We start from the raw sequence: 14,924 nt of genomic DNA, 5'->3' as shown, positions 1-14,924 counted from the left end.
ACATTCATGCATTTTAAAAAAGAATGGAAAAAAGTACTGAACTTCAAGAGTAGGAAAAATGTTTCATCATTCAACAAGCATTTATTAGGTACCAACTATATGCCAAACCTCCCATGTTTGCACTTCTTACACTTTCTCCTTCTTAACAGACACCATAGTGTTCATGAACTCTGCTTTGCAGTCTTCCTCATAAAACTAATAGAAGCTCATAGAGCTTCCCTGGTGGCTCAGAGGTTAAAGCGTCTGCCTGCAATGTGGGAGATCTGGGTTCGATCCCTGGGTCGGGAAGATCCCCTGGAGAAGGAAATGGCAACCCACTCCAGTATTCTTGCCTGGAGAATCCCATGGACAGAGGAGCCTGGTAGGCTACAGTCCACAGGGTCGCAAAGAGTCGGGCACGACTGAGTGACTTCACTTTCACTTTCATTGAACTAAAAAATGAAAATCGCCCTAAATGTGAGTTTATTGAACACAGAAGGGGAAAAAGCATGAGTCAAGTTCTTCTATGTTCTGTATTTAAAAAATAAGAAAACTGTACATATAGATCGAATCCCTTCATGAATGAACTAGGATCTTCTTTCCACATTGTTTTGTTGCAGTGAAAAAAGATTTTCTCAGCATTCCTAAGTTTTAGAGTATATGGCACTTTAAAAGCATTCGAGTATACGGAACTTAAGAAGAAAACATGTGGGAAATGCATAGCACAAGAGCCAGTTGGTTAGTTATCCTAACAGAGTCTGGTTCTTCAAAAAATTTATTATATTGTGTAATTACATTGTCAGGTGTACAAATACCTTTGGTAATGTAGATTACATTAACTTGTAAGAAAATGTGATGGACTTCTTTGGAACAATAAGCTTCTCCTATATTATTTCATAATCCTGCATCATAACCATGAAGGAATGATTACCAGGAATGATAGAGCTATTTTCTTAGTTGTCTGCTACAAATACCAAACTGTTCTGAAAAAAGCAGAGACCTCATTGATGAAACAGACTGTTTTGTAGAAGGAAATGGAATAACCTAGTAGTCATGAGCACAGACTTTGAAGCATAGATATAAGATGAATCTTAACCCTGCCACTTATATAAACTTAAATAAGTAAATTATTTAACCTAAACTCAGTTTTCTACCTCTGTGAGCTCAGTTTCCATGCAAAATGAAAATAAGAACCATCTCATCACGGTTGGTATAAGAATCAAATGAAAATTGAACTGATGCACTTGAACTTCCCATGGAGGCATTTAAAAAAAAAACACTGGATACTTTTATAGTCAGATTATTATTATATATTATATAATATAGGTAGCATTATTAATATAAAACATAGTAATAATACTTCAGAGTTCTTAATAAATTCCATTTATTCTTCTTTATACTTTATTGTTTCATTTTTGTAGAATATCTATTCTTCATTAAAAGGCCAAAATGAATAAATTTAAAACAAAATAACATCTAATAGAAACATCTATAATTCGAGAGTTGCATATTTGGATGAACAAAGCTATATTTAACCAGCATTTTAAAAAAAAGACAATTTGGCTTTTCCCTTCTGTTCATTTTTAGGGGAATCACAAGCTGCATTGCTTCTAATCACGCCCTTTCCTTTGATAGTTAAATCTAATCTCAAAGTATTTCTGGAGAGTATAAGAATCTTATTGTAAAGCTAGATTCATCTCAGCTGCCCTTCATATCCCAGATGAGAAAACCGAGGCATACAGAAAGCAAGAGGCTCAGTCAGGTAAATGGTAGCCTCACAGGACTTCCGTGTACTCAGCCCCCGAAGCTTCTGTGTTGATGACGTCCTTCTCTGGTGTGTTCACGACCAGCCCTCAGCAACTAAGTCCTCCTGCATGCCTCTGGGTCCAGCTGGTTGATAGATGTAGACTGGGTTGAACACTTCCTATATTCTAAACCTAATAGACTGGTTTCAGTTTTCCTTAAATAGAGCCCTTAATCCTATTCCAAACCAACAAAAAATCCACACTTTAGAACTCTCAAAATGCTTGTGCTTTGAGGATCTGTTTTGTGGAGCCAAATATAATTGTTTCTGGGGGATGCCTTGAATAGAGGGGGGAAGGATGGAATTATTACACCAAAAGTACATTTTAGTGTTAAGAAATGAGAAGGGAGTGACTACAAATTTAATTATGTCAAACAGATGTACTGTGGACCAAAGGAGCACTCCATATATAAAGAAGCATTTATATTTACTTTTTAATGTACTGGTGAAACTGTAAGGTATTCACTTTTCTAAATATTTTGTAGCCCTCTAAAGCCACAACATGATCTTAAAGGATGCTTTATATTTATCAGATTTTTCAAAACCTTCACCTTTTCAAAACTGTTATTTGTTCTTTTATTCAATTCATCTTAACATTTAAGAGGTACATACTTCCTCAGATGAGATTTTCTAGAACGCAGTGACTTGACTCTGATAAAAACAGACAGCTTCTCTTGAAATAAATGAAGAAATACATACATACTGTGGAAATTTAGCCATTCCATATCTGGGGGCACTAAAAAGTATTGGTTGTGGGTTGTTTTTTTTTTTTTTCTCTGTTGTTCACCTATTGAGACGAGACTAGCTGGAGAAGAATGAAAATATATCAACTAGTTGTACCAATTCATAATCAATAAAAAAGCTAAACACTTAAGCAGAAAATAGATCACAGATTTGTTCCCCAGCAAAGCACTTATTTTTACCCAGCCATCATCATCAGAAGCCGCATTATGACAAATGATTTGCTCGAAGCCGCCGTAATACATGGACCCTATGGGGTCCTGTGATTCAGATTTAGGAATATCAGCCCCAGAGGGTCTGAAGACATTGTGCATTAGTATGTATTGAGACCTCATTCCAGGTGGCAAGCGGCTGGACTTTCTTAAAAAGAAAAATATATAAAACTTCCAAAATAAAGGTAAGAGTGCTTATTTCCAAGCAAGAAGTGTTATATTGCATTGAATCCTCTTGCCTCCAAATGTTATAAATTAGACGGAAAAGGGAGCCGCGCATATTTAATATATTTGTTTTGTATTTCCACTAGTCAAGGGAATAATGAAATTCCTTAACTACTTCTCTTTAACTTGCATGAAGAAAGCACGGTGTGTTGCTAAATCTCTTTTCAACCAGCACTGCCGAGAAACAACTTTAATCCTTGTTAGAAAATTGCCGAGTCTGGGACTGACAAAGAGCTCATGCTTGTTCCATTGTTAGTGCTCCCCGGCCCCAAGAGCAGCGCCCTTTACAGCTGCGTGGATCCCGCCCGGCTCAGCTGCACTATTTAGGAGACGAGGTTTGTCAATTTCTATTGACAATGGGGAGAGTTTTTCAGGGCCTGTAGCAGTGCTGACACAGTTGGGGATCAATGCCAGCCATTCAGAATGCACCCTCTTTCATTGCTTTGGTTTGTTAATTCAAGACTAAAGGTCCACTGAGGGGGTTCAGGGTGTTTAAGAAAGCTGATGAACTGTTTAAGAAAGCTGATGAACTGCAAGCGTTTATAGCCCTGGTGTGGCAATTTCCATAGTCAGTGGCAACTCCTGGCACTAAGGGAGCTGTGTCCTTGTTGACCCTCTTGTTATTAAAAATGCACAAGTGCTGCGCTTCTCAATATTTCAACACTCTTTCATTGTCAATACCACCTTCTGAGCCCTTCAGCTTGTTGCTTGCTCTAAAGATCTTCTTAGATTGGGTTTGAAAACTTCACCTTAAACACTAGATTAGACTGATGTTCTGTTTTCCGTGCTCCTGTTGATTTGTTGAACCTTCCCAGGGCTGGAAAGCAAGTAGCAGCTTGATGGGGAGACGGGCCGCTAATATGATTTACCAGTCTACAGTCATGCACAATAAGTGTGAATAAATACAGGGGTCTCACAGAGTCAACCCTAGCCTTTCCTTTTCTTTTATTTTTGCTTTAAAAGAGATATCTCAAGAAAATGAAGTGAGTAATGCATGCCCTTACAGGAGTTGAATGAACCACAAAAAGAAAAAAAAAAAACCACATATTTTTTGTTAAAGTGGTAGGCTGCTGGCATGGATTGATGGAGGGGGAAAAAAAGAGTGCAGAATATACACTTACTGCTTTATTCCTAAGTAGACCAAGCAGAGAATAAAGCAGTAATGCCATACCCATGACTTGAGTGCAGGCTCCAGCGCCCCTTCGTTGTCATCCCCTGAAGGGAAAAGTGAATAGTCAACCAAGTTGCTTTATAAAATTAACTTTTCCAAACTGAAAGCACATTTTCTAACAGTCACACTTCACTGCACATTCACCTCTTTCAAATTTTTTTTTTCTTTGTTTTGGGGGATTGGTTTGCTTCAGTAGAGTGTGTGGGTGGGTGAGGGGAATGAAGCTAACTTACCTTTGAATTTTTTCTCAAAATGGGAAAAAAAAAAATGGGACCTATCATCCTCCACCCAAAAGAAGAACATTTCTATTCGAGCTCAAGAAATAGGGAAATGCTACTGACATATTTTGGGGGGGTGTGTGTGTGTTTCACCGTATACAAGAAAGAAGCAGTCCCAGTGAGGTTTTTTTTGGTTTGTTAGCTTATTCTTCATAACACCATAAACTCTAAGCTAAGCTGCTTATTTCTCTTCATTTGCTTGCTTTCGCTGAAGTTCTTCAAAATGCTTTGACTTAGGAATTAAAATTATGCATGATTAGTGGATGAAATCATTTCCCTTATAGAATGTTCCTTGTAGAATAATTTGATTGCCTTTAAAGCAAGATGATGATAAAGTGGCTTAAGCATTTTATTAACATTAATTCTTTTTCTCTGATTTTATAGTTAACTTTAGATATTTGATTTCCAAATTATTATTCTTTAAAATTACAATTTTGGCATTGTGTTACAGAAGGTATATTAATAATAAGTTTCTGTGTTATATTAGATGTCCCTTCAATTATCACTTAATCATAAGTATCATTTACATGTAATAGAAAAATGAAGTTACATTAATTTTAAATTATCTGTGGATTTTTTAAGAACATAAGATGCATAAGGAGTAATTTTAAGGAAGTATTTTCATTTATCTCAAATTCATACAACCTACCACATATATAGTAACTTTATAGTCTGACAGCCAGATTATTGCGTATGTTATAAACTTAGTACAATATATCATATTTTGTCCCCCAACTAAATTACCCCTTGAAGAAGCGCTATAATTTAAGAGTCATAACCATTACAGCTACATTTTAGCTTTCAAGTTACTTGGAGAGTGGAGTCAAGGTAAGAGTGTTACGTTACTTGAGTATACTCATATTCAACATCACCAATACCTCTGAGTGTTTGCTTGCATTAAAATAGAACTCAAGAAGTTGAGGCTATCATTTAAAATAAGAAAGTAGAGGATTTAAATATCAGATACTAATCTATTAAGATTTAATATGTCAGCTGAAGTACTGAATTTATTAGTTTATTTTTTAAGAATTTAGGATTATCTTGTTTTATAAAACTTGTATCTGATACCTTTACACGTTCTGAAAGTTAGGAAAGTAATCATTAGGAAAAAGCAAAATTGGGTACATGAATAACACTTTTTAAAAAAACCTTAGCCCATCTCACAGTTTAAAAACTGGAATGGTCATTCATCCATTTGACATCACAGTATTCAATAGATCAGTTATTCATTTTCAAATAGCTTATCTCATTTTATGCATGTGTGTCCAGTATATCTACCGATTATAAGAAACAAGCCTGATGAAATCTTAAACCAATTCATTTTTACATTAGGCTTAAACTACCATTCCTTACACTAAATTTTATTAGAACATGTTATAAAATACAAGTCCAGGTGAATTTCAGACTTACATCGCTTGAGATTTCTTTTAGAAATTTGAATTTACTGCTTTATTGTGGAAGAAATATGAAGAATTTTTTTCTGTTTGAATACCTAACATATGCACATGCATATGTGATCTGTGGTGTCACTGTTTTTGTATATTCAAGCAAGGCACAAAATCCCTTCTCTCTCAAAAACTCTTTCGTCACTTCCTAAATGCTGCGTGGCCATTGATATTTCTCGCACTTATCTGGATGAATAGCATTATTTTCTTACAGTATTACCTAAACCTAGCTCTGGCATATGAGTACCAATTCCCTTAAAATGTCATCACTAATGGCAGATTGCATTTTCTTGAAAATGGAAACAAAATTTCTTCTTTTACAATACTCACAGACATTATATAGGAGCAAGAAAGTACATTAGAGGAGAATTTCAGTTTTCCCAAGAGAGTTTTCATAAACAGAAAACATGAACCCTCCGAAAACACTTGCAAAATGAAACAGATTGTTTTCTTTTAAAATTTGGTCAACTGACATGTGTTTTTGTAATTCTTATAAGACACAAGAATTCCATCCTGATAACATTCCTTTCTAAGATCTGAAATCTTTATTTTAGGTGGTTTTAAGCCATCTTGGCAAATCCTTAACAACCAGTAATAGATAAAGGTGTTTTGGGGGATTAGAGGTTAGTAAACTGAAGATGTTTTTTGCTATCCCTCCTTTAAAATGCTGTTTCTAGGTATTGCCTACATGCATTATGGCATCTACTGATTTTTACATAACCTAGAGATTAATGGGAAATTTCCCTTTGAAAATAATTTACCCATTTTTTTTCCTGCTGCTTGGCAGTCCATTCACTCCCATATTATGTATTTAGTACCCATTGTTACCTATAAATTACAAAGCAGGCTGCTAGGCTGCAAATGCAAAAATACTGTTTCCCATGAATATGTTGCAGCTGAAAGACTGTAATGTTAATTCATATAAAGAATAGCCTGGGTCAACTTAGCAGATTTTCTAGCAAAACATACAATTCTGTTAACAGAAAATTATAGCATTATTGATTTCAAGTGCTTATCTGTGGTCATTTTGGAGTGTTTCATTACCCCCTCATTACCGAATCTGTTAAATAAGTACTGCAGAGGTTGTTTTCTTGTTTTGTTTTCCTGCCTTCTGCCCCCATCCTTCTTTGCAGCAATGGTACAGCAGCTCCATGAAAGTCATCTGTGTGTGGCTGGCTGATAGATTAGACCTTCAGCTTCATATTTACCAACTGAAGACACTCATCAAGATTGTGAAGGTAAACAAAATGTGTTGAGACGTGAATTGCCCACCAAGCTATAAAGAATAATGGCAGGATACTGACATATAAGAAAATCATATTTAATAGAACCGAGTGGATGTAAGTACTTTAAAAACATCACTGCTGGCAATGATGCACTGCTGTTTATTCCATCTTCAGTGAGACCACGAAATCGTGTTTCCACTAGTAAAAAGTATTTTGTTACCATAAAGGAATCACATTTTAAGATAATATACATAAAGCCCCTACCATATTTACCTAAGTGTACTAAGTCCATAATAATTTTGTATTAATTATCTTAGGTACAGCAGTGTTTTTTCCTCATACATTTCCTTCACATTTATTAATATATCATTAGAAGGATTTTTAATTATATTTGCCCCTAGGACAAGGAGAATCTCCATTATTTTTGTTATATCCTGATATGAAAGTAAAACATTGTCACAGCCTGAATTCTTTTGGAAGCATACCCCAATATGTGAGAGAGGATCAGTGTGAGTATTGGGGACCATCCCTAACCACCAACGGATGTAATCTCGGTTCACCAAGGCTGTCTTGACTTATGCTTTTCAAGAGTATACTTAGGAGGGACTTTAAGATAATATCTTATTCACACCTTTAAAACTCACATGATTTTTCACACCTTAGAAATTCTAGTAGAAATGCAGAATGTACCACAGGTATAACTTTTTCTTAAAATTGAGACAAATTCTACATTTTGGCCCAAAACAACTCTAAGCTATTGCAAATCAGCAGTTCTGGGCTACAGTCCTTGGGGTCGCAAAGAGTCAGGCACAGCTGAACGGCTAACACTTTCACTTCACTCTCATATATTTATATATACGTGTGTGTGCCTATATATTTGCATGTATCTTTATGCACATATATACATATGTATGTATATTCGTATGTGTATGTGTACATACACACATCTAGGCAGTGGTTCTGACAATGTCATTCCTGATATAACATTACCAGCATCACCTGAGAACTTAGACATGCAAATTCTTGGGCTTCACCCCAGATCAACTGAATCAGAGTGTCTGAGAGCGGCGCCTGGCCATCTGCACATGAACAAGCCCTCCAGAGGATTCTGATAGATGATAAAGTTTGAGAAGAACCATTGTATCACATTGTTAAAAGTTTTATTCATATTAAAATATTTTCCACCATTCTCTTGGTTCCTGCAGTCTCATTAGATTGCAGATTCTTTTGTACCATAGACACAGAAGTTATCATAGATTAAAGTACCCACCAAGACGAAAGTTCTAAAGTCAGAAACTGGCAAATCTGCTAGAACAGAACCAGACCTATGATGTCACAGTGATAGCAATCATGATTAGTCATAAACAGCAAGTAAAGTTATAGCCATCCAGTAACTTTTATACACTAAACACATTCCGTTTCAATCAACAAACTACCTTTGATCTAGAACAGTTTTTACCAGGTGTTATTTATTTTACAAAAAAACTGAAAACACACCACGATATGTTCATATTTGCTTTAGCTCCTCTATGATTTCTTCCTTGTTTCTACAAATGTGACTTGGAGAGCTTTCAAATGAAGTTTGTTTTTCATAAAAGAGAATCAGAATAATCTGTGTTTATGTTCTAAATATATGTACATGTTAAGACTGCAGTCAATAATATGACTAATATTAGGATTAGCTTAGGATCAGCTAATATCCCTTAGGATCAGCCATATTTTCAAGCTAATATATATTGTATTCAGGATGTCAGAAATTACAAACTCAGGTAACTGATACTAGTTGATAGGTTGGTAAGCTTTTGGTTTTAGAATAAGAATCTTCATGTTTTATTAACCCATCATTTTTTCTTTCAAAGTCGTTCCTATTCTAATGTTCACATAGTTAGCAGGAAAAATGATTAATAATTTTGTTAATTATAGGGTGACATTTCCATTTTATTCTAAGTCAATCTATCTTGTTTTTTAATCTTATTTTAATATAGTGTTCATTATGGCTACCAGCAATCAAGACTGATAATATGAGATTAAAATTTCATGTATATATGTTTGACTTTCCGGGTATTATTTTTCACAAGCAGGCCCCCAAACTCAGTCAATACTTTCTTGGGCTGATGCATTTAATCAAGTCCTAGTGTTTTATTTAATAATTAAAAGTGATTATTTTTACAATAAAAATTGGGATGAATTAATTTAGTATTCTAGTTATTTTTTTTCTACTTTGAATATAAGCAGACACTAGCCAATTTCATACATAGATTCATCACTCTTTGGAACCTATATAGTTGTAATGTTCATTTTCCAGTGAATTTACACAGCTATTAAACAGCACGTATACAGAGTTGTGCAGGCTCTGAGTAGGCTGTCCTTCCATCCACATCACATGGACTGGACCTGCCTGTTACAGCCGAGTAGTGCATTCTACTCAGGAGCCCAGCTACTAGACCCTAGAAACCTGGTTCTCGCAAGCATTGTCATTCTTCTGTGCCCATGGAGACCCGGATGCCATCAAAATGTATATGATAACCAACTCTGCCCCACAAAGACACCTAGACAGCCATTGGTTCATTCATGTTGCTCACTAAGAAAAAACAAATTGCAATAAAATTTTCACAGAAGATGTAGGACTAAGAAATTAACAAAGTTGTAATATCAGAATGATTTATTTGGGAAAGGGTAAAATAGAATTCTCAAATAAAATGGCTGATGGATTGCTGTTCTCCCTAGAGGCCATTTGACGTTTTGAAGCAGTTAACATAAATGAGCTGCCTCTTTTACCAGGAGAAAAGACAACAAGTGAGCAGCACCCCGCGGCAGGCACTTGTCTTAAGTAAGAGCCAAGCAGACCTTCTTGGCAGCCACAGAGGATCTCTACGTGTCAATAACATTTTATGAATTCTAAAAAAAAGAGAAAGAGAGAGATTGCAAGGGTTCCTGCCCTGCAGTTCCCCTAATGGCTTATCACTTCCTAATAAAATAAGGAAGCAGAATCCAATTTTATACAAACTACAAAGCCTTTAATATGGCAAATCCACACTATAGCTCTGTCCTAGCCAACTTATTGATAATTAGAGTAAATGTAAAGAAAGCCATTCCAATAAAATAAAGTAGGACTCACAAACTCAGTATATAATTGTCAGTGGAACAATAATACTTTATTTCAGATGCTTTATCTGTAGATGAATATTTTGTATGCTTGATATATTTTTAACCTGTTAGACCATTGTTAGAGGCTTGAAAAATCTCTTATGTAGCAATACTATGTAAACTAGTACCAGATTTTCTAGACAAAATTGGCCTAACAGAGTTACTTTGTGGGTTCTGGAGCAAATTACATAAACTTTGGTGTGAAATATCACCATAGTAATCATAAGGTTTAATGGTTTAGAGGGCTTCTCTAGTGGCCCAGAATGGTTTAGAAAGAGACAATGAGGATGGTAGGTTTTATGTGTCTTAATATAAAATATTAAAATCAAATTAGAATCGTTTTGGTCATCTAAAGAAAAAAAAAAACACTAAACTCTTTTTGCTGTTGAGATGCTGACCTCAGATACAGTCCGTGTTCCTCACAGTTCAGTTTATTTTTTGGACATGTGGTAGACTTTTCAAATATGCATTTTATTTATGACAAGAGAATATCACTTCTGAAATGTGAATGATACCATAGGGCATAAATGAAATCTTAGATGACACGAAGATAAACTGTGAAAATACCAATGACCCCACTACCTGGTAATGGTTCTGCTCCTTCCCAGAAGTTCATAGACCAGGTGTGTATATGCAGGGGCTTAAGATGCCATCCATCAGCACTTCCGCCCTCAAGTGAATAAGCACTTTCAGCTCAACTGTCTGAATATTATATTTTCCTTCTAATTGTGTTGAGTGAAATCAGGCATCCCATAATGTTTCAGCTATTGGAGTTGTTACATTGGGCCAGAAAGTACAACATTCCTTCTTCTTCTTTGACTTTTTTCTTCTACTAACTGCAACTCCCAAAAAAGTGACTTTTAGCAATCATTTAGAACAAAAAACTGGCAAATGGATATGTACTGATACTCTGGGACAATCCACTGAAACCTGGCTGTTTAGTATTCTAAATCTAACATAGGACAGAAAAAAAAAACTTTAAAGATATTTAGCATTTTAATGGAGAAGACAATGGCACCCCACTCCAGTACTCTTGCCTGGAAAATCTCATGGACGGAGGAGCCTGGTAGGCTGCAGTCCATGGGGTCGCACAGAGTCAGACATGACTGAGCGACTTCACTTTCACTTTTCACTTTCATGCATTGGAGAAGGAAATGGCAACCCACTCCAGTATTCTTGCCTGGAGAATCCCAAGGACGGGGAAGCCTGGTGGGCTGCTGTCTATGGGGTCGCACAGAGTCGGACACGACTGAAGTGACTTAGCAGCAGCAGCATTTTAATGGCCTTGGAAGTGTTTCTATAGAATCCCCCATTCAACTGACTACAACTTTAAAAATCAATAATAAAATGCCAGTCTTGTTTAGTCATAAAAAAGTCACATGTGAAGAAAGTCTCACTTAAGGGGAAAAGTAAAATGAGGAAAATTCTATAGTTTACATATCTTAAGAGCCACAGAAATCAGAGTTGTGTAGTTATTTCTGTTGTTAAGAAGCACTGTATAAACAATAAAATGGTATTTGTTCTATTTTTGACACATAATACACCAAATAATTTACTGTTTCACAAAGGTGTAAATATGTCTTTCATTAGCCAACCAAAGGAAGCGTAATGCTGGAATTTAGCACTTCACATTCCAAGGCAATTTCAGAAGGGCAAAATTCATAGGGACATTTAGGTGCTCACAGAGTTTTACCCAGTATACCTATAAATAAACTTTATAATTCACAAATGCTAAAAATGCAGACTTATTTTAGTGATAATAGGATTAATCCTCTTCCCTCCACACACACCCCAAAACCTAATGCAGTTTATAAAATGTATTTTTGAATCCTCAGTTGAAAAACTAAGAATTCCTTCAGATTGAAAATGTACATAAGTATTTATCATTTTACTTTTGTTACAGGTTATTCAAATAGTAAATGTGCAGTTAGTAATATTTTGGTTAAAAAAGCTCATTTGTCATCTGACAGTCACAACATTTTGATCTACTTAGAGTAATTCTAGTTTGAATAGCATTATCAGAAGTCTCTCATTTCATTTTCTCCCTGGAACTACACCTACAGGATGACTGGCATGGGCAGCTACAATCTGAATCCATTAGTGAATTGTACCAGATCATTTTTGAAATGCCAACTGAGTATATATACATTTAGACATACACATATACATCCATAGGGGCTTCCCAGGTGGCGCTAGTGGTAAAGAACCTGTCTGCCAATGCAAGAGACATAAGAGACGCAGGTTCAATCCCTGAGTCAGGAAAATCCCTGGAGGAGGACAGGGCAACCCACTCCAGTATTCTTGCCTGGAGAATCCCATGGATAGAAGAGCCTGGCAGGCTACGGTCCATTGGGTCACAGAGAGTCAGACACAACTCAAGCAACTTAGCACACATGCACACATATACATCCATACATATGATCTGTAAGGGATCTAAGTGGTTTCTCTCTCCTTCATCCAGAAAACCTATAGGGACTTCCGACTGCAGGGTGTGCTGGAAGGCACCCTGAACAGTAAGACCTATGACACCCTACACAGACGTTTAACGGTAGAGGAGGCTACAGCTTCTGTTTCAGAAGGAGGAGGACTTCAGGGCATCACGATGAAAGACAGTGATGAAGAAGAAGAAGGCTGATGACACGAAGCTCTGCAGAAGGAAGGAGGACCTTGACTTTATTTTGTACCTGTTCTTGTAATTACACTGATTGTTTGGATCAAATATAAATGCTTGTTAAAAAGTTAATGTGGAATTAGAGTTAAAGGAGAAAATGCAAGTATTTTTTTAAAAACAGCCTTTTTTTGTGTAGCTTGATCTAAAATGATGACCTTTGGCTGGCTCTGTGATTGGAACATGAATCTTTTTTTGAAGAAGATTTGACCTTTGTTTTCTGTAATAACATCAAAGTCATGTCCTGTGTTGTGAAGTGAGATATGTATTTCTCATGATAAAACATTGTGAGAATAAGCCACTTCTAATCACTGTGCCGGTCCCATCTTACGTACCTTTGTTAAAATGGCGTACTTGACAGTTTATCATTTATGTGCAAGGTTTGTCTCCTAGTCAATTTATCATTGTTGTGATGTGTAACCTTGGCTCTTAGCACTCCAAATTGGTCTGCAGGTGTATTCCTGGGCTTAAAGGATTGCCAAACCCAAATATAGACTAGATTATCCAATGGACTTGTGTCTTGTTCCATTCTGAATATGTCTTCTTTCAAGTATAAAAAAAAAATCTCAAAGTGTGGGTAATAAACGTGCTGCCTTCAACATACCATGTTCTACTTCTCAGTGTAACAGCTTGCAGGCAGTGGAAGTCTGCTTGGCCCTAACCACCTCTGTATTTATTAGGATTGTATAAATTAAATGCAGTAAAAAAATGTTAGCAGTATTACAAACATCTCAACAGTTTGGCTCTGTGTTTTTATTTTGTTTATTTATAATCAAATGCATATGAGATATTAACACTGCTTTCCACCTAGTAGACACACACTTGTTCAAAGAACTAGTTATTATGACAGCACATTTCCATAGCAAAGGTAATGTTGACTACATACTCATATATCATGTATTACTAGTTAACATTATCAATTAGTGTTAATAATGAGTAATACTAGAAATGCAAATAATGTTAACTAGCAGTTGACATGTAATCAACATTTTTTTCTTCCTCCAAAATATTTTCTGGCTATAATTTTGAATTACTATTTATCTTTGAATTTTTTTTTTTCAAAAATATGTCAGCATTCATTCATAAGTAATTTCTAAATTTTTTAAAATTCATTCAGTGCTGGGTCCTAGGGCTAGGAGACCCTATAATACAAGGTAAACAGGACAGGAAATTTCTTCTTTCTTGGATTAGAGACCCACTCTATGTTGACAGGCAGTCTGTCTGTCTTGGCATGCTGTCCTTTCCTTTCTTGTCCACCATCATGCCAATACTATCCTTTTTTCAAGTCCTTGACTGTCCAGTCATGCTACCCTCAAATTCCCAGTGGTACCCTCCCCAAGGTAGCTCTGCACAGCTCAGATTGCTCTCTACTTGGAAATTATTCACACTTCTTTTCCTTTATGTCAAATGCCTGTTTCTTTGACACACCTTGTTTGTTGTTTAGTCTCTAAGTCTGGTAAACAATATGCCTGCGAAGCAAGAGAGGGGGATTCGATCCCTGGGTCGGGAACTTCCCCTGATGGGTTACAGTCCTAAGGGTTGCAAGGAGTCAAACATGACTGAGCACACACAGTTGCTAAGCCTTGTCCAACTCTTTGTGACCCTGTGGACTATAGCCCACCAGGTTCCTCTGTCCATGGGATTTCCCAGGCAAGAATACTGGAGTGGGCTGCCATTTCCTACTCCAGGGGATCTTCCCGACCCAGGGATCAAACCCAAGTCTCTGGCACTGGCAGACAGGTTCTTTACCACTGAGCTACCAAACTAATCCTTGAAACAGCATATCTAAGAGTAATTGGTACATTTTGTCCTAAAATGAATGATGACCCCACTCTCTTAGCCATATATATATTCAAGGACTATCTAGCTGATAGAATTCAGAAATAAAGGGGAAAGCATGTGTTGTAGGGGAAATAAATTAGTTGGGACCAGGAGGGTCTCACTGCTGACCTGACCTATGTCACCTTCTTTGCTGGTCACTAGCCTTCTTTGCTGGTCAGCCTCTTGTAGCTTCTCTCCAATTTGGGT

General features: G+C 36.4%; 1 protein-coding gene across 8 annotated transcripts in view; it reads left to right on the top strand.

Annotated features, from left to right (window-relative positions):
* CADPS2 (calcium dependent secretion activator 2) overlaps nucleotides 1–13,625 on the top strand; it is a 584,066-nt gene extending 570,441 nt beyond the window's left edge. For 7 of the 8 annotated variants that reach the window (XM_055590800.1, XM_055590801.1, XM_055590799.1 and 4 more), the window contains 2 exons: nucleotides 6,989–7,093; nucleotides 12,690–13,625. In XM_055590800.1, coding sequence (XP_055446775.1) covers nucleotides 6,989–7,093; nucleotides 12,690–12,863 — 279 coding nt within the window. In that variant the 3' untranslated portion in view covers nucleotides 12,864–13,625. Of the gene's footprint in view, nucleotides 1–6,988; nucleotides 7,094–8,074; nucleotides 9,126–12,689 lie in introns of those variants that run through there. The other variant, XM_055590802.1, reaches the window with a different exon arrangement.
* Nucleotides 13,626–14,924: the final 1,299 nt, after the last annotated feature.

This window comes from Bubalus kerabau, chromosome 8, assembly GCF_029407905.1.
Source record: "Bubalus kerabau isolate K-KA32 ecotype Philippines breed swamp buffalo chromosome 8, PCC_UOA_SB_1v2, whole genome shotgun sequence".
Taxonomy (NCBI): Eukaryota; Metazoa; Chordata; class Mammalia; order Artiodactyla; family Bovidae; genus Bubalus; species Bubalus kerabau.
Note: the sequence above shows the minus strand (reverse complement) of the source record. Positions and strands in the feature narration are given on the sequence as shown.